General features: G+C 38.2%; 1 protein-coding gene across 4 annotated transcripts in view; it reads right to left on the bottom strand.

The window, feature by feature from the left end:
* Window positions 1-20690, bottom strand: part of ATXN7 (ataxin 7) — a 56418-nt gene that overhangs the window by 19326 nt on the left and 16402 nt on the right. For 3 of the 4 annotated variants that reach the window (XM_079316652.1, XM_079316653.1, XM_079316655.1), the window contains one exon: window positions 12778-12882. The exons of the other annotated variant lie outside the window; for it this stretch is intronic. In XM_079316652.1, coding sequence (XP_079172778.1) covers window positions 12778-12882 — 105 coding nt within the window. The remainder of the gene's footprint in view (window positions 1-12777; window positions 12883-20690) is intronic. 4 annotated transcript variants of the gene reach the window in all.

The raw sequence follows: 20690 nt of genomic DNA, 5'->3' as shown, positions 1-20690 counted from the left end.
AAGAGGTTTTATTTTCTATCAACAGCACTTGAAGCCATTGAAAAAAATCCCCAAAACATCAGCAACGTTAGATTCAATATAAACACTCATACCATCAGCTAATACCTGAGTTCAGAAGCCTAAAATTAGCCCTGCAAGCTGTGATAATGCACTGTGCAGATCATACACAAAGAACACCCACCTGCACACACTGCTCACTCCCAGGGAATGAGACTCCTGCTCTGACATCAGGACAGTGCAGGAGGGACACAAGCAGCTTGATATGAATCACTGCAGAGAACCTAATTTCCAGGTCTTTGGTGTTACACAATCACCCAAGAAGGACAACTTGAACTGTGCCAAAAGCATTGCAATGGAAGAAAGTTTGCTTCCTACCACTCGAGACAAAGAACAGCATGAACCCCCCCCCCCCTTTTTTTATTTTCTCACTGAACACACATGACACAAAAAGGTATTTATATAATTTGTGATGCTATCACTACACACACACACACATACAGTTTCCTTTTATGAATGAGTACTGCAGAATGTCAAGAAACTGAAAACAAACAAACAAGAATAAAATTCGGGGAGTGGAAAGAATCAAGAAGTTGAAGAATCCCACACATTTTCCATTGCCAGGAAAATTGATTTTAAGAATAAAAATTCTCCGGCTAATCTTTTACTTGCATTACATTTCTAGTCTTGTTTTATAAAGTGAGATAAATGCAGCTCAATCACATCTCCTTCCACTTGTCTAGATTATAGTGATCTGTATTTCAAAATTAGGCTTATTTTAGTGAAACTGAAGACTTGGATTTGAGATGGTGCCTTCCCACCCCCTGCTGGGAGATGTCCTGAAGATACTGGTGTTTATCATTAACTGTAAAAGCACCATTCAGACAGCAAAGGTAGGAATTCTTGGTGCTCTTACAGAAGGAAGGCAAGAAGATCTTTGCTGGCTGGACACCATGAGCACATTCCAGCCCAGCTGTGCACATGTCTTATTAAACTGGCCACAAACATAAAGGGAAAAAAAAAAAAAAGGCAAAACACAACATGAAACCTGAAGCTATGTCTGCACAGAGCTGGATGTGCTGCAATGGGAGAGTGATGGCAAAACACACAGTACAAAGCCACAGACAACCAGGCTTGACTGTCTTCACTGCATATTAAGACTCACTTATCCTTTCTCAAAATTCAGCAAACTCAGGCACCAATTTCACAACCACTTTAAACTGGCTGGTGCAGGCTAATACTGCCACAGGCAAAAAGCATTGCTGCCCTCTCCCCCAACCCTGACCACTCAGCCTGAGCCTCTGCACCATCTGCTCTGTCCACAACAAAGAGCAGAACCATGTGCTCTAAGGGCCAGCACTGCCACAAACCAAACGCCTGCTTGTGCCAAAGCTGGCAGGGAACTGAGCAAGGACTAGCAAGAATTAAACTGTGACTTGATCCCAGGGAGAGGGCTGCAGGGTGTAACAACTGGGCACAAAAATGAGCTGGGCTGTGAGCTGCAGTAATGATCAGTTTGCCAGTTCTTAGAAGATTTGAGGGGTACATAGGAAAAAAAAAAATCAGATTTCCAAGGAATTCCATCTGATTGATATCAACAGTGCATAAGCTAGGCTTGCTTACACTGCAGCCTGCTTATGTTTACATGTAGTACTGTCTAAGATGATTTTCTTGTAAATATTTTGCTTTAAAGAGATTGTTTAGTTATTGGCTACTATTATTATTCTTCCTGGAAGGAAGAGAATAATGGGCCTTGAGCCAACATCAAATATTCTCAAGTTGATCAATTGAGGGCTCCACTGTGGTTACTTAGAAAATCAACTTTGCTGCTATGGGAGGTGCATGGAAAGAACCCCCTGGTTTGCTACATAACCACAAAGCCAGCCTTAGTAAAGGAGCAGCAAAATCATAAAAAGCATTTATGCCACTGCCTTGTATTTGGAAATGAGTGCTCTGAAGTACCAGCATGAATTAAATTCCCAGAACCTCCAGAACCACAAGGCAATGGATTTTGAAATACGTGGATTTGTTATTTTCTCTAGCAGCTGCCACTCTGGAGAGTGTTTTACATGCTGCAGAACAAAACAAATATATTGGGCAAGATTACTGGTTTTGATGTTTTCTTTTCCAAGTGAGCAAGCTCAGAAGTTCCTCAGGTTTCAGAAAACTGGAGCGAGTCCAAAATAAAATAGATGACTGAGTACAGAGGAACAACTTGACAGGCTTGTTGGTGCACAGTCAAGTGACAGCATTTTATGCCTTAGTATCAACTCCACTTACACAACATGCTTGTTTACACCAGAAATACAAAATATATCTGCTACTCATGCAGCACGTGTGTACACATCGAATGAAGGTTTCTGTAGAGAATGTAATTTCCAGTGACTAAAATCAGGAAAGGACATTGAGTCTATTAGATTTCAAGTGTACAGACACAGCTATTGTGAATGTCTGCCACCTGGACAAGTGGGACAGGGCAGAGGAAACAGCAAACAGCCCAGGAGCTCTGCAGGGCGTTCAGCACATCATAACTATCTTCAACTCCAGCTTCCTTGGACATGTTCTTGCAATTACAGAAAAAGGGGATGAGTATGGCCCTAAAGGTCAGTGCCCATCTTTAATCTGAATAGATACCAATCCTACAGAAAGAAAAACTTGGCATTGACCAGTTCCTAGGTGTCACCAGCTATCAGTCTGTGGCAAGCAAGATGTGAGCATCAAGCCTTGCAATGCCACACACATATATGTTTATATAATATCTATGGCTATTAAAGCAGTCCCAGGTATTTTTAGAAGCTAGCTGGTGGATTGCTTCTTGACCCACACCATGACCTTTGGTCAAACAGTACATGTCACTGTGATGGGGAGGGGACTGAACTGTGGCTGTTTAAAAACCTTCCCTCAGACCTGAGAGGGCAGGAGAGGGCCAGTGTGGCATCACTCCAGGCATGTACATGGTTACATGTGGCCTGTCAGATGCTGCAAGCCAAAATGAAACTGAGGAAAATAAGTGCTAGCTAGTCCCATGCCAATGAGCAGGGCCAGAGCTTTAACACAGTACTACCAGACTTCTCATTATAATCTAGAAAAGTGAAAGAAATAAAAACAATTGTTTCACAAAGACCACCCTAATATAGCATAAAATCAAAATGCTTAAGACCTCTGGTGACAACTTCAGCCACATAGCAACAAAAGAAAGAGTCGATTTTCCTCTTAGCAAGGAGAAGAGCCATGAATTCCATGTGAATACCATATGTACCATCACACAGTGGTGAACAGCTCTTAAAACTCTCCATCACTTAAAAGTGACAGCTCCAACCCAGCTCTACAGATAATCCACAAATATTGGAAAGTTTTAGGCTCAGAGGTGGAAGGGTGCCCTGGAAGGGGCACACAGAATTCACCACAGTGCTCCACAGAAATCAGGGCTTTTCCAAGAGCCAGACATGACAAACAGGTTCTTTGCAACCAGCAGGGTCACACAGAGAGGACACAGCACAAAACCACTCCTGGCCTGGCAGAGACAGAAAATCCTGTGGGGTAACAACATAACAAGGTGATCTGGCTAAAAGAGAATGCTTCCTTTCAGAAAGCTACTTGGTATAGAATTGTGAATTAAAGGTTTTCTGACAATCTTGCCAAACAACAAGGAAAAACTCAGTTTTGCAGGAACTGCTTCAATCCTGCAGGCACCAGGTCTAATTGCATCCCTTACAAAGCAGAGCAGAGGGAGAGTGTCATCCCAACCTGGGCAACTCATTATTTGGGGAAGAGAGAACAGAAAATAGGACAAGAATCTCTTGACAGGGGTCTTTTTTCTCTAATACAACTTGGTGATACAAAACATCATTGCTGCCTTTGTAGCCAGCAGCACTCTCTGACAGGGCAGAACTTGTATAAGGCACCAGAATAGGCAAAGTTTATCAGGACTAAACATATTAGACACACCATGGCTTTTTTTCCTACATTTTTTGGTATTGTTGAAAAAATTAGCCTGCTTCTCAGCTGCACAACAACTGTAGGAATAGCTAGACAAATCATAGAGTAAGAAGAATTATTTTCTATACAAACACTACATTATGTATTTGTTTCATCAAGAGGAGATAATAGGGCTTGGAAGTAATTTGGCTGTTACTGCCTGAGATAGCTAATGATGGCTATTAGACAATAACATTATCACAAACTTACATAAAATTACATATAATATTTATCTATTTCTGTTTATTTTCTACATTTTTAAAAGATATTTGAAACTGTTCCATTCTGTTACAGAACTCTCACATAGCTGGATAATGCAAGTGCTAATCAAAGACTACTACTACTGTTTGAATCTCTGTTACAGGTAGACAAAACACACCACTTAGAAATCTAAACTGCCTTCCAGGCCATTTACAATACTTGGATATAATTATTTAGTGTTAGACAGAATTAAGCCTAATGAGAAACTTAAAAAGGTGGCATTAATTGTATTATTTTGAAAGTGAATTTGACTCTGGAGTTATCTTTTAACTTAAAAACAAGCCATGTGGTTATTGATTGCTGTTCATCAATAACCTTACAGGTTTCATTGTATACAAAGTGTTATACACTCCCTCTTCTGGTTATAGCTCAAAAACACAGTTTCTAGACTTAAAGTGTATCATATGTTACATTTTAAGTGTATCATATTGTTTGGAAGAAAAAAAAAAAAAACCCTCAAGGCAGTATCATGTTTCTTTTCAAAAAGCCAGCAAGCTGGTGATCAAATAAATAACAGGTGAGACCTACTTGACATAACACCCAAATAAAGTAAGTAGCAGCTACTCTTTAGCTGTGCCTAAAACCAAAATATTACAGATTTTTTCTAATTTGGTAAGAAAAATATTGTTCAAAATTTTTTTCAAAAGTCTGACTTGTGCCTAATACCTGATTACCATTCTGTGCACTGTTGCTGTAGGTGAGAATATAGATTTTAAAATGCTGCTATCTTTTCCTGAGGTGGCAGATGAAGTTCCTACAAAACACTGTTTTTATATTGGTCCAGCATGGATAACTTTCTTCCACCTAATACACTACACCTTGTCTTCTCTGGGGGGCATTCTTCTAATAGCAAAAGCTGCTGAAGGCTACACATACATCCTACTAAAAATATTATTCACAGAAATGAGAATTGTGAAATAACATTAAAAAGGCCAAGCAGAAATAGTAAAAGCAATGCCTAAGAAACTATAAGTGCACACACATGCATATATTCATCTCTCCCCTTGATGCTCAGTGCCTGATAAAGCCAGGAGATGTCTCTCAAGCAGGACAGACCCTTGTTACCTTCACCCCCCACCAAAACATGCAAAATCCAAGAACACCATAGCAGTACACAAACCACATTAATATTATTGCTGCCAAAACACAGAGAGGAAAAACTTGTGAAAAAGCTTTTGTTTGTTTTGCCCTCTTTAGCCTCTCCTCCTTTCTACCACTTTTACCCTTGTTCCAGAGTAATAAAACCAGCACTGTACCTACTTCATTTTTCCTCCTCCAAGAGGAGGTCCTACCTTCCTTATTTAGCTTCCTCTTTATTGTCTTCATCTATTTCTTTTTGCATCTATTTTACTCAAGTTCCTTGTTTTACATTTCCCTTTTTAGCTATTCCCTGGTGTCCCCTCTTTCCCCTCCTCGGACACACACACACAGACTGCAAACACTTAATTCCAGCTGTGCTGGAATGCCAGCCCTGCCAAAGCTGGGCATCACTACCCCTGCCAGGTACTGCACAGCCAGCTGTGGGTATCTTTGCAAAAAGTAATGGAAATGGTGGTTACTGATGTGATTTCCTATCTGACCTATGAAGTTGTGCTTGCAGAGAAAAAGAGACCATCCCAAACACAGCAGTTGTTCAAGAGGCAGATGCTGGGATGAGAGGGTACAATCTGTGCAGCTGGAAACTATGTACTTCCATGGGGGGGCAAAAAAATAAAAAGGCAAAAAACCCAATGAAAATTATTTTCTTCATGACAGTTCAATACTCAAAACAATTTTACAAGCTTCCCAGAATACTCCTCCCTAGAATCACAAAGCGCTGTGGTATTCATCTGAGGTTTGCAGTTCTTGGAATAATCTACACAGTTCATGAGAACACACACTTCTCCCCAAAAAACAAATGAGAAAGTCCTTATAAATAATTCATCTGCATGTGGTTAGCTTTTGAAATTAAACTACTACTAACCCCACCCTCCAACACCATATTTGCATCTCCATGGCTCTGACACATTCCCATCTCTCCAGAACGGCAGAAATTTGGCTCAGGTGAACCCTCTTATAGATCTTATTCCAATCTACTGATCAACACACTTTCTCCCTCTTGCCAAACAACTATTTCTGTGATAATGAAAAAGGCACTGCTTCTTCTTTTCCCACAAAGATAAATATTTGTTTTTGTTTCTTTACACTTGTTCTTCCCCATCAACTTTTATTTTGAAAAGCAAGCAGTCAGTCCCAGTGTCCAAGCAAATACCCAGCAAGGAGATCACTATAAAGAAGCAGGGGTCTCATGGAACCTTTGCATAATTTTGCATGTTAGACTTGTTTTAAATATTTTAACATTTCAGTAAGAATAGAAGAAAAAAAAAAAAAAAAAAAAAAAAACTTTCTCTTCAGCCAATATTAAACCAAAAGAATTTTTGCATCTAGGTCTTCAGCTATAGCAGAACAGCATAAAATTCATTTCACATTAACCAAAGGTTAGAAAAGCCTAAAGCACGTCAAGCACTTGAATGAGTTGCATGATAAACACTTAACTGAATAATCAGTATCTCTTAAATCTGGAGCTGAACATCACCTTTTTTCTTAGCTGATACTTAAAAATTGCTTTATGTCTTCAACCAGAGCTTGACAAACTCCACAAAAAAGGAGGAAGTTTTACTAGAAAACTGCCATAAACTTCTCAAACAGACTCCCAGCTTTCATGTAATAAACAAAGACCACATCCATTCTGTGTACAAAAATAATCTCCTGCATGTGAACAGTTTGTGATGATACAAGTAACCACAGCACTGAACTCCACGCTCTAAAATCTGCATGGCACATTTGGTATTCAGCTAATGGCTTGGGGGTGCACATTTCAAAGCTCAAAATATGTTTACAGAGTTTATTTCCACATTATAATAATTTCTTATTTAATGATGCATTATTTAAAAATTACTAAACAGACAGCTAAATCTTTTCCTTCTGAAGCAAATCCTGTGCTGACCTCTGAGCACATTCCCTGCTATATGCCAAGATGATTCTTGCAAAAGCTACAGAATTTCACAAATCTCTACCAAGAAGTTTAACTAGTTGTTGCTGGACCCACAGATTAAGATGCAGCTGCTGGAACTTCGACTGTGTGAACTACTGTGACAGGATTGTGCATTTAAACAGAAGCCAATGATAATTTGTTAGAACATATACATTAAGTGGAGCCATAATATGCCAAATGCCACCTGTGCATGTTTGGCAATATGTCTGGCAGATTGCTCCAGCACATCTGTGCCACACCACAGAATATTCAGGTTTTATTTTGGTTATTAGGCTCCTACAGAAGATTAATGATACTCAAGAAAATTCTTATGATTCATGAAAAATCTTTTCAGACTGCTTTAAAAACATTTTAGTGAACAGTGGACATTAATTACTGAAACAAATTGCTTGCTGCCAAAAGTATGCAGGCCATAATGAAGGCTTATCCCTCCAAAATGAGGATGAGCTCAAGCAATCTCCCACGAGAAAAAAACCACACATACAAAAAAACCCAAAAACAACCCAAAAACCAAGCAACAAACAACCCAGTCCTCAGGTCCAATGGCTTTGGAACAAGATTCAGTACATTCCTTTCTTTTCTTATCAGCTTCAAATGCTGCCTTGTACAGACACTTTATCTGTGACTTTGTAATCCATGAATCCATGCTACTCTAAACAATACATACACAACAACTTAAAAACATTAAACACTGAACAGATTTTTCAGAACAATTAGCTGCTGCCAAACCTAACAAAAATACAGAAGGACACATTTGTATTCCATTCATCGTGTGAGAAGAACCCAAACATGTAACACCGCAGGAACTGTGATACTTGTTATGGATGATACACATCCAAAATACATCAGCACACCTGCAGAGGTAGTTAACAGATCATTTTTCTCAATTAAAATCACCAGCATCACGTGTTGTACTCTCTCTGAATCCAGGCACTTAACACCAACACACAAAAAACACCTTTAGTACTCTTGGAGACCTGCAAATGAAAGGTGGGTGTGGGCCCTAGCAGAGGTTACACAATTAGATGGAGACTCACAAAAGACCTCGAGCAACTCAGAGGATGGACCCAAGTAACCAGCAAACATCCCTTTGTCTTCTGCCAGGATCTGCCCTCTGAGTATAAGGTTATGTGATGCTCTGTTCCAATTCCACAACCTCCTAGAAACCACAAGAGATGATGGGCACATCTATGTAGCAACCCTACTTCTGACTCCTATACTTCAGGTTTAAACCTGCACTGATTGAAAAGCAAAATGTTTAAGCAATTCCCCATCAGCTCTCAGGTCAGCAGCAGCAGGCAAAGCTCACGGTGGTTGCTCACCTTTGCCACTGTGCCAAACCCATGGAAGTAAATTAAAACACTTGACATAGCTTTTTAATGACTCAACAGCCCAACACACTATCATCATCTCTTTCCAACACGTACTGTACTCAGGGTTTTCACAATCACTACATGAGTCACAGGCACTCTCAGTGTAAGTTTTACAGGTAGTCTTTATTATTACTGCTGAGAGTTTAACCCTATTTTGTATTCATGGGAACTAAGGCACAGAGGGGGGGGGAGGGGGGAAAGCCTCTGAAAAAAAAAAGGAAAGTTAGAAGGAAGAAACCCCACACATCTCTATGCTGATGGTACTTTCACACTGCTGAGTTCTCTCTGAGCCACAGAGCAGCTCAGCCAGGGCAGAGAAGCAGCTCTCATTAGCCAGGAGGCTGATAACCACAGGCAGATGAGATAAACCTGTGGAACAGCTCAAATGCCAACAAAAGGTCACACAGCCTGAAAACCACAGCACTTCAGGGCTTCCACCAACAACCTGAAATAACTGTCATGATGGCTTCCTCAAAGAGCAACCTTTGGGTGCAGCACTAGAACTGTATCTAACATGTCTCTGGGGAGGAGAGAATGGAAATCAAAGGGAGACAGGCACATCCCACTGTCCTGAGGAGTGTGACAGCTGGCACAGGATCACCCAGACTGCAGGGAAATACTCCTGGAGAATAACACTTTCTGGGAACAGGTCATCATGATAAGTGATCTCAGGTGCTTCACCCACAAGACTCAATGCCTGAACATTACATCTTTTTCCATCTTTCACCTCCGAAGTGATCTTGACTCACCCAAGGAAGATGCTGATACCATAAAAGTGCAGCCACTCACAAATCAACAGCAGGAACAGGAGCAATAAAGGGCTGCAGTCACTTGCCTGGCCCCCAAAAGAAAACAGCTGTGATCTGACAGAACAGAGGATTTGCCTTCAAACAACTTTTCCTTGTCTGGCTGGCATGCTCCTGCCTCACTGTGTCCCCAGCAGTGCTGCCAGCCTAAGCCAAGGGACTAAAGCCACTGGACTGCACTGCCAGGCAGTTGCTGTACCACAGGCTGGCTTCAGATATCTCACTAGATTAGATTGCTCTCAAAAACAAACCTGCACGTGGTGTTATCCACACCAGCTTTACAATTCAAGCATAGTACATATACCAACATCACTGAGTAAATTATTAAAATGGAAATTAATAGCCCAAACACATGCTTGGATTGCCTATAAAAGTAGAATTTTAAATTAGTGTCTTTTCTAGTCAAATGCATGAAATAGAAAATCAGTTACATACACAAATCTGTCATTTATATCAATAAATTATTTTACTAAAAAGGTGACATATTCTCATTAATAAGGCTACATTTAAGTTATTTCTATTTATTTATGGTCCAGAGAAAAAACCCAGCATATATATATCCTGCAAAGCACTTTTAGCCTACCTAGTTAAGTAGTTTATCACAAATATGCTTTGGAAGAAATTAATTAGCTCATTAGGTTTAACTAATAGTTTGTTTAGCTTTCCTACAACCAAAGGGACATTTTAACAGAGCATATTCTACTGCTACAGAAAACAAAATTCCACATGGTAAATTTCAAAAAACACCAAGTACAGAAACACACACCACCAGGAGCAGTAGAATATTTTAAGAGATTAATATTTCTTTGGCAACAATTAAAATAAAAGACCCTAAGAACATAACAAAAAGATACATTGATGGACTGCAAATTTTCAGAATTTTTAAATCCCTGAAATCATACCGTCAATAAAAAACTTAATTCAGGGTAAACTGACTGTGGTGAATCCAAATGGTGCTTTACTTTCTTGCTATTATGAAAACACACTTTTTATTTTAAAATAACCATGTGTTTTGAGCACTTCAGCAATTTCCTTCTCCCGAGTTATACAGTATTTAAAAAAAGATAATTGTCTGGTAATTAATCATCTGCCATATTTATCAGCTTTCATAAATGAAGGGACAACTGTGTAAGGATTTAAAAAACGGGAAGGCTGATATAAAGCTTTGAGAACTAGTGCTACACAAAACCACCAAGTCAGCCTTCTTACCTTCCTGAGGCTTTAGATTGGCAAACTGAGGTCCTTTAATGATGCTCACCCCACCCAAGCCTGTTTTTCTCATCAGAATGGCCCCGCCTGTTTCCTCTGCACGCCGAGACTCCTCATTGTTCACAACAAGCCTCAGAAACACTCAAAAACCTCACCATCCCTACAGGCTCCTCCTGCACCTCTCAAAGCATCAATCTGCCACTGATGCAAGGCTTGCATCAGAGAAATGTTCACATTTACAGATCACACTTCCACAAATTGATACAGAATGGAAACATTATGCTAGTATTTATTACGACTTTTAAAAATACTTTCCATACCTTCATTTTGCAGTTCACCCTGTTCACCCTGAGCCTTTTAAATTGCAAACAGTGCTTACAGAAGAGTTGGAATTAACTTCACATAACAAGTCTAACAGCAGTACAAGCAGCACTACAACATGCCATGCTTCCATGTCCATGCTCAAGACATAGTGCAGCTCCTGAGCTGCTTCTGCCACCTGTCCATAAGGACAAACACACTGCTGCTTCCTACCAGACACCTGTTTGTCACACACTGTTTGGAGATCACCTGCCCATTTCATAAAGACAGCCTTAAGTGTCTGCAGCTCTCCACAGCTCTCCATCATTACAATATTACTGACCTCAAGATGGAATATTCAATATGCCATCACTCAGAACTCTGTATCATCCAGTCCTCCCCCATAAATTTATTTTTAGCTGTCAGAATCAATTTAATATGATATTTTAGAAGGAGCTATTGGACATCTTACGTTGATATTCAGTGACACGTGAGGAATCTTACTGGCAAGATTTGCTCTTGGCTAGCAAAAAGCAAGCAGAGCAAGGAAAGCAAGAGGGCCTTTTCTTCTGGTTACCAACAGCTCTGGAGACTTATACCCACAAAACTGTGTTTAAAAAAAATTATTAGTACAGCCATCCACAGAATAACAAGCAAACTATTAAGAATTATGACACAAAACCTATTCAGGTTCTTCTCTGAGTCATGCTGTGACACAACTGCAGGATCCAGCAGCAAGGGTAGGGCTATAATCCATAAGGCAATATAACAAAAAGCCAAGTGAGAGAAAGGAGAAGATGACCCTCTGCACAGCCCAGAAAGGCCCTTCTCCAGTCTTGAAGCAGAAGTATCTTTTCTTGCCACAGCACTGGATTATTTAAGATGCATGAAAAGTTATCCCTTTTTCTCAACACCAGAAGAGGTTCCCTGTCCATACCCAGCTCATATCCTTATAAATACCAAGCCAACCAGTAGGTGCACTGGCCTAGAGATAGGAGACAGTGCACAAATACATGCACACACAGGGAGGAAGGACTAGCTCAGAAGATGCTTTGTCCATCACATCTATGAGGAGCTGGTCAGAAAACATCTCATTAATTTCTTAACAAATGAAAAGCTGAATTCCAAGAAACCTCCTATCCAAATATTGGCATTAAATTGTTTGAGGTTAATTTCTAATCTTGAGAGGAGCATGGAAAAGCAGAACTGCCAACCACCCTCAGTCAGGCTTGGAGGAAGTAACCAAGCACTTGAACTGGTGTAGCACTTCACATTTTCTCAGTCCTCTCTAAACACTGGCCAACCAACACAACAAGAGCTTCCTTACATAGTTTATATACAAAACCACTGGACCAGTAAAACAAATACAAATTGATAATTCTGAAAATAGATAAATAAGCTTACTGGCTATTGGAAGCTCACTACATTTTACAAATGTCACTGTAAGTTTAGCTTTCAGTTCAAGTTCACAGTTCACACTGTACCAGAACCCATGTAAAAATAATCTGTATAAATACACAAATAGAAATGACACACAGAGACACAAACACTACACATATTGGCTGTGAAATACATTAGATATGTCATTTTGAAACTGAACTGTAGCTATGCAGCATTTCAAGAAAGCATTAAAAAAACTAAAAAGAACAAGATCTTTATGTAATTGCATTACAACGTATATAAAATTATTAAATACAGGATATGTTCTTCGATATTTTTTATAATTTAATGATCTATTTACCATCAATTTAAAAAAAATTGCCAGGCTTAATCCTGATTTAACCTCACCCTTAATTATTAAAAATAGTTAAGCACTTACCATAATGTGATTGAAATGCCTGTGGTTTTACGACCTGATTACAGTGGTTACACATCACCAAATAGAAATCATCATGAGCCGGGCAAAGACCAAATATTGGCATATCTAAAAACAAAAAGACAAAATGGCATCTCTCAGCTGCTGACAATTATAGAAAAACAGTTTAATTACAGAGCCATGACACTAGTGTTGAATCGAAATTTTAGAGACATTTGTATCAAATTTGAAAATGAGGAAAAAAAAAAGAGCATATAATGCAATAGATAATTTTGTGCTGGAGTATTACAAAAGCAAAATCTTACTACAAAGATAAATGTAAAATGAGTGATTACTTGTAGAAAACATCTATTAGAAAACTGATTTAGGACTGATTATTTTATACCAGATGCAAGAATGTAATAAAAAAAGACTGACTTCAATTGAGACAAACATAACATAAGAGGGGATGTTATGTATTCTGAAAAGGGCTTTGGATTTTATTCCAATGTCATTAAATGAATTCAAAAGTGAACTTCATTTGCTATTTAATTTTTTTAAACCATTTTAAACACACAGTCATTCACTGGGCAGAATTACATGCCTAATGGTTTTATTTGTTTAACAGTGCATTATAGTCCAGCCATCTGCTGCCAGAGATCCATGGAACAGCTACACAGCAGAGAGAACCAGAGATAACAGCATGTCAGAGCATGTGTGGATTGTGGAGATAACACACATACTTGGAGACTTTTACAAATAAAATTGGTTTCTACAATTTTGTTTTTAAGAATACAGTTTGTTAAGAATATATATAACAGTTATAACTGCATTCAGAGACTACTGGAGCAATAAATTCAGCATTCACTACACAACTTAAAGGTATATCAACATTTTTAGTTATATAAATGTATTCAATCATTAAAAGACAAAATGGAAACTGCAAACATAATATGTGGAGGACCTGTAACACTATTTAAAGGTTAAAAATTGACATAAGCAAACTTATTTTCTAATAAAAACCCTCAAGTAATAGATTTATCTTAACAGAAACTTAGAAAACAAGTTAATCCTAATTACTCTTATGCTAAAACTGACCCCAGAGTTTTGTTTTACAGCTACTAATTTGCCTATGTATACATTTAGCAACATCCACTGCTTTGTTCATTAATAGAACAGCAATTATGAAATAAATTGAGTGTGTTACACATTGAGTGTGCCATAATTCAAGGCAACTGCTAACAGAAAGACACCATCAGCCCTATTCACTTTTTTTTTCACAGAGGACATATCCACACCATAACTACTTCCAGAATTGGTATGTATTGTCATAATAAAAATATTAAATACTTTTATTTAAAAGACATAAGGCCTATCCCACATCTTACTAGTGCTATGTCAGAATTAAGCATGACACCTGCAATAACAGCCCCAACTGGATTTTGCAATGGATGCAAATGCTATGAGTGAATCTAGCTTGGCTGAGAGAGATCACAGCTACCTTCACCTAAGTCACAGGCACCTTTTCACAGCTGAGGTTACATCTGATAAACAAATAATCTGGTTTGCACTTCTTTAAGGAGCAACTCTTGCTTATTTATATGATATTTATTGAAAAAAACATCAAAACCTATAGCACACCCAACTACCGCAAGCCAGGTGAAATTAGTAAATATATGTTGAGGGGGAAAAAAAAAAATCAGATGGGAATAATAAACTTCTATTTTTCAATATCTGCTTTCTGTGATGTAATATTAAGCTATGGAAGAAAACAATTATAAGCAAAAATAGTCACTGCTAACATTTCATGCAGGAGTATTCTCTTTGGGTATCCCATGTATCAAAGTTCTACACTGAAGCAAATCATCCAGGTCACTTTCAGCAAGTACCAATACCCTGGATGAATGGGACAGTAACAGCAGGCACTGCCTGATATTTACATTGTTAATAGCCCACTCCTGAGTGATGCTGAGGCAGCTGTAAATGCACCCCCTGAACCTGCCCCCAGAGCTGTGCCTTGCAGACTGTGCTGGATTCTCAGATTTTACACCAGCTTGTACTGAATGCAGGGGGAATGGTTAACAGGAGAGAAGGAATGCAAAGACAAAGCACTCCACACCAGTCAGAGACACCACATCCATGTACCATCACTCTAAGAAACCTTCTATGAGTATTTGTTGGAAATACAGAACTGCAATTTTAAATGGCAACTGCAATTTTGAATGGCAACTGAGACAAATTGACAGAAATGGATGTAAACAAGTGTTTTCCTAGGTCAGTTTGAGGATCCCAAGAAATCTGAATAATTTACAAAGGTCCTTTACAATGTGAAACACCTTCAGTTTTAAAATCTTAGCTCCAAATGACAGAAAGCAAGGGCAGAATGCCAGGAAATACAATCTCACAAAGGACAATTCTAAGAGTAAAACCACTTGACACAGAGAAAAGGATTTGCTGCACACACAAAATCACAACCTGATTTCCATATACAAGACTCCAGCCAGATCACACAAATCACCCCACAGTGATCTCCTCCAGCACTGATATGAGAACAACCTCTCAACATAACCAGTGAGGGAGCAGCAAAGGTTAGAGGCTCAAATGCAATTTAACAATGGCTTTGAGACTGTAAGGATTGTCACCCAACCAAGATCATTTAAGGCAACTGGAAGAGACCTGAGTTCACACTTCCCAATCCAGGAGCCTCATTCTTAGACAGGTAAACTGTCACATCTTTAATGTGCCTCTCTATCATTTGCTGAGCAGGGCAAGAGCAGGTTTCAGGGAAATCTCACTTCTCATTCTGGGCTCCAACAGGACAAACACATGTGGTACAGTCAGGGAGTGAAAAATTAGATAATGAAAATTTAAGAGGACAACATACAGAACAGTTTAACAAAACTTACATAGCATGTGTATACCAGGAGTAGGTGATGGATGCCTAATATTTCTGTCCCACATCAACCATTTATCAAAGTTCACATATATCTTGCAGCTGGTATTCTAACATCTAATACTTCATACTTGATCCACTTCATGACATGCACATTCTCTATTTAGAAATCTAATGAAGTTTCTAGTATTTCACCAGTGTCATCTCAATGCACTGTTACTCTGGGTTTGAAGACTACTTTTTGAAATATTTCACTATGCAATGCCTGTGCCTCCCAAGGAAGAGCCTGGCAAGCATGATTCATATGTTCCTCCTTCAAAGCTGGGCTCATTTAACTCTCTCCATCTGGGAATGTTTTTCAAGGTCAAACTAAAAATTTAAATCAAGACCTCAAACTTTCCATGTATTTTTGTTGTATCAACAAACAGATACTATTATAAGAGCTGTTAGTTGCATTAATTCTATTAACACCAGAGAGAAAAACTTCATTTACCTCCATAAGAGGAAGCCTCTGATCTCCAGAATTCACTTCTCCTTTCAAATGTAACTGAGTTTTTTTAAAAAAACACTTCAAATAATGCATTACTGCACTCTTTACCAAGATCAGAACAAGCCTATGCCATATACAATTCTGAGATAACATGCTCAGTTGTTGAGCATGTAATAAGGAAAATGCTTCTTATTTGGAAAAGGTCAAAGTAGCATCTTTTTCTAACAAAAAAAGAAAATGCAATAATGGATAATTTGGCACATTGTGCATCAAGTAAAATGGAGCTCAGCATGCCTCATCTGGAAAGTTTTCTTACACTGATCTGCCATCTCTTCTTCTCTGAAACACGCAAATGATTGAATAATTTCTTAGTATTTCCAGCATTCTCTTTCAGGACACTAAAGAACCTCATGCTCATTAAAACTAACTGTGCCTGCATACTCTCAATCTCTCCATTCTGTTACTTAATATCACACAGAACAGAACAAATAAAACAGGCTAAAACTACCTCAGCTAGAGAACAGACCAGCAGCTTGCATTTATTTAGCCACTAGATTTCAGTGACCATGACAGCTACTTATTTTAACTGGATTTTTCTAACTCCCTAAATTTATCAATTTTCCTACAAATCTTGTTGCCTCTTTTCAGACTGGGACCATTGCACAGTCTCTCTACCCTAGTATCTAGTAAGACAACATCCCTTCTAGAAATTAAATTAAATATTAACAAAAAAAAAAGTGAGGATAAGATCTTCTCCAGGACAGCAACTGCTGGAGGAAAAGAATAAAGGGAGCCTGTGTGCAGAGACCAGAACACCAGTCTCCTATTTGCCAGAAGTCTGCTTATTGCAATTCAAAGGAGGAGAATGAAAACTGAAACAGAGGAAGAGAAAGCAAAACTACCAAGAGGTGAAAGTGCAAAGAACAAACTACGTTATGACAAAAGAATAGAAAACTTGATCAAAAAAAAAGCAAACAGAGTATGTAAAAGCAGAAATATTTTTAAGCCAGAACATTGCTAATGCTTGTTCTCCCCATCCATTCTCAGCATAAACATCTGCTTATTAAGATTAGTTTTTAAAGTCCAAGCCTGATTTATAACAAAGATGTACATACTACTCACCACTAAGAGTAATTTGATAATGGACATTGTAGGCAGATGCCTGATGTGAACAGTAAAAGGTTTTTTCTACAAAGATTCCACAGAACACCATAACAGGCCTTCAGCACTACACCAACATGGTCATACTTCCAGAATAATTTTAATCACTATGGTTAACAATAGATGCATTAAAAAATCACATGTTCTACACTATTAAGTTTATACTGACATTTATACTGATAATACTGACTGTATTATCTTTGCAACCTCCCAAACACAGAATTAAATTTTTTTTTTTAGTGGAGTCTGATCCAAATCTACCTTCAGTAAATGTACCAACTTTTACCAATTTATTAGGTTTTCCATTGACACATCACGAAGCTGTTTCAGAAGTACTGTATAAGGAAACTGTAAATAGATCCTATTATTTTGAAATGTTGCCAAAATCTGGATTATTTGAACTATTTACTTCAAGTAAGTTTAAATTATGTCCACCAACAGCTATCTTGAATACATTTGCTCTGTACTAGCTGGGTTTTCTCTTCTCATTAGAAGGTAATTAGTCTTCAACATACTAAGGCAAAAAATATGCAAGTACACCTTGTTTTAACTTAACTGGTAGATCTCTTTCTCTACGGACACTTCTACTAGAACTTTCATTTAAGATAACACAGCTCTCCACTAATATCTAGAAAGTGTTAGAAAAGGGGAGAAAACACCACAGTTGTAGTAACAAAGTAACTGACATCTCAGAGAAAAAGAAATTTTGCGATAACTCCCATAATTTGCTTGTAACACGTCTCAGGTACTGTCAGATCCTGATAAAGTAATAAAAATATTTCTATTGTTTTACCCTTTCTGGCTGTGGTCAGCATGTCATTTAGCATCTGAAAGCAGACAAAACCTCCCAAATGACTATTTTTAAGAGCTTGTGATCTGAGGGAGAAGGAAGGGGACCAAGCAGCACCACATGGAATAGACTGTGCCAAAACCAGGCAAATTTCAGACAGAAACTTCAGCTCTGTTACCACCAGACCTGCAAAAAACTAAACTTCTGTCAAGAAATCTGCACAGCAGGTAAGTCCTGTTGAATCTATTGCTGGCATTAATTGTCAATACCAAGCAATCTTCAGGCAGAAGGAGAATCTTGCCTGCAAACTGAGACAGCTACAAACAGCACAGCAATGTCTCTTAAATAATCTGGTTTAATCTTAAATAAAACTCCCATCTATTTAAAGTAATACAGGCCCTTATTTTAACTGATATGAATGTTCTATTAAAAAAAATTAGGTGATCCAAGTCAGGTCCTCAAAACTTCCCTTTTATACACAGATACTTCACTTTCTGCAGTGAAACCATTATTTTCTAAACAATATCTTCCAAACTATTTTGGAGAAACACTCAAGTGCTTATCATTCATGAACAGATGTGTTTTTGTATACTTATCAATGCTGACGTAAAATTAAACTACTGCATTTTTTTTTTTTTTTTTTTTACTGTGTACCATGCAAGATGATAACAAAAGAAGAATATTTCTAAACAGATATTGTGAACAAAATAACTAAACCCATATAGAAATTAGTTCTCTGGTTCACACAAATTTTGAACCAAAGGAAGATTCTAGTAAAACATACAACTTGAGGGTTTTCTGCAAAATTTCAAGTAATGAACACTTAAATATTAATAGAACACAAGTATTTTATGAACCATATGTGCAGGCCTAATGAATTTGTGCTTGCAAAGAACATATACATAATCAAACAAAACATAAAATGATCAGATCTACACAAAGAAACACTGTTTTGAAAAAAATCTCTCCCACAAGGTTTATGCTCATGCTGCCTCAGATACAAAACAGCCTTTTAATACAAAATAAAACAGACCAAATGTACATTCCCATATCTGAGCTGTTTCATTTAGGTTCAGAGAGAAGCATTGCTGAAGTATTTTCTTCAAGGTTACCCATTTTTAAAATTCCTTGCCAACTCTGCTGTGTACATTAAATAACTTACATTTCCTGCACATAGAGCCTTGGAAGTCCAGCTACTTGAGGGGACATTTGAAAGGCAGAACTGTCCCTGGGTTCTGAGAATAAGTGCATGAACTTTGTTTCACTGAGTAGCTGCTGATTGATCAGCTGAAGGAAGGAACAGCTGAAGACTTGATTAACTGTTTTGACTGTGTTTTCCACTTCAGCAAATACAGCAATTACCCAGCATTTTACTGAATATTCAAACCTCAAAGTTTTGGCTCAGAGAACTGACTTTCAGTTCAAGACCAAAATCCCCCACAATCTGGTTTAACTAGGCACAGGAGCACATTATGAGATTTGAACACTCATAAATCTCTGCTAGTGTCAGAATGTTTGGTTCATCTCTACAAGGGGAGTCCTCTCTGTCTGTCTGCTTTCAAAAGGATTTTCCTCTCTTTCTCCTCTCTGTCTCAGTCTCCTTTCACAACTCATGGCACTTTGTCTTCCCAAAGCTACATCTCTGTAGATTTTACTTTGCTTTTCCCAAATTCAAGTCACATTGCCCTGGTGCAGGGGCAAAGGATAACCTACCTCTTTTCCATAGGTTCAGCCTTGTTGCATTCCCAAAACCCCATCCCCTGGAGCTCCACTTCCAGCAAAAGGCACACACAGGTGGCAAATCCAAACAGCAATCCCCATGCAAGGCTACAGGCATTCCCCCAGAGCCCTCCCTCTCTCTGCCAGGATGTAGAATGAAACACTACATTTTAGTTCTCTAAAATTTAACAGCTCTGGGAAGCCCAAGGATAAAAACTGAGCAGCAGATACCAAAGAGAAATGTGTCATGCACACGTGCACCTGCAGCCTAGTGCACAGCTGGGAGTTCTAATTTTAGGCTCCCAAGATTTCAATGTTCCTGTAATTATATACAAAGCATATTAAAGTAGACATCTAAGTATTTAGTTAAATTCTTTGTATATGAATCCATCTACATACAATTTTTTTCAAAATCTAACACAAAATGCATGTCAAGTTCTTCATTCAAACTATTAAAGAGGTTTTCTAAGTTTATTGTACAGAATAATAAATTATTTCAGTGGCAAAGTTAATAGAAGATTCTGTAGAAAGACTGATGAGTAAATTTCTCAATGAAACACAAGTAGCATATTTAATCTGCTGAAAAGCTTGATAAGTCTCCCCACTCACATTGTATCCTGTTACATCAATTTTTCATCAGCAATTTGAATGAAGTCAGTCATCTTCAAAAACCATTCCCATACTCTTTTTAATGAGTTTTCAGACCTAAATATATTTTTAGTTCCTCCAACCAATTTGTATATTACACAAATGTTGAACACATCATTTGTCATGTAAGATATCTTCATTCAAAGTCATGCATTATTCTTAGTTGGCATGATCTCATCGTGTCACTGCTGTATTTTAGGAAAGCCAACAAACTATTATTTATATTTTTCTGTACA

The sequence above is a fragment of the Erithacus rubecula genome (genome assembly GCF_903797595.1).
Source record: "Erithacus rubecula genome assembly, chromosome: 13".
Classification (NCBI taxonomy): domain Eukaryota; kingdom Metazoa; phylum Chordata; class Aves; order Passeriformes; family Muscicapidae; genus Erithacus; species Erithacus rubecula.
This window is presented reverse-complemented; position numbering and strand designations above follow the sequence as displayed.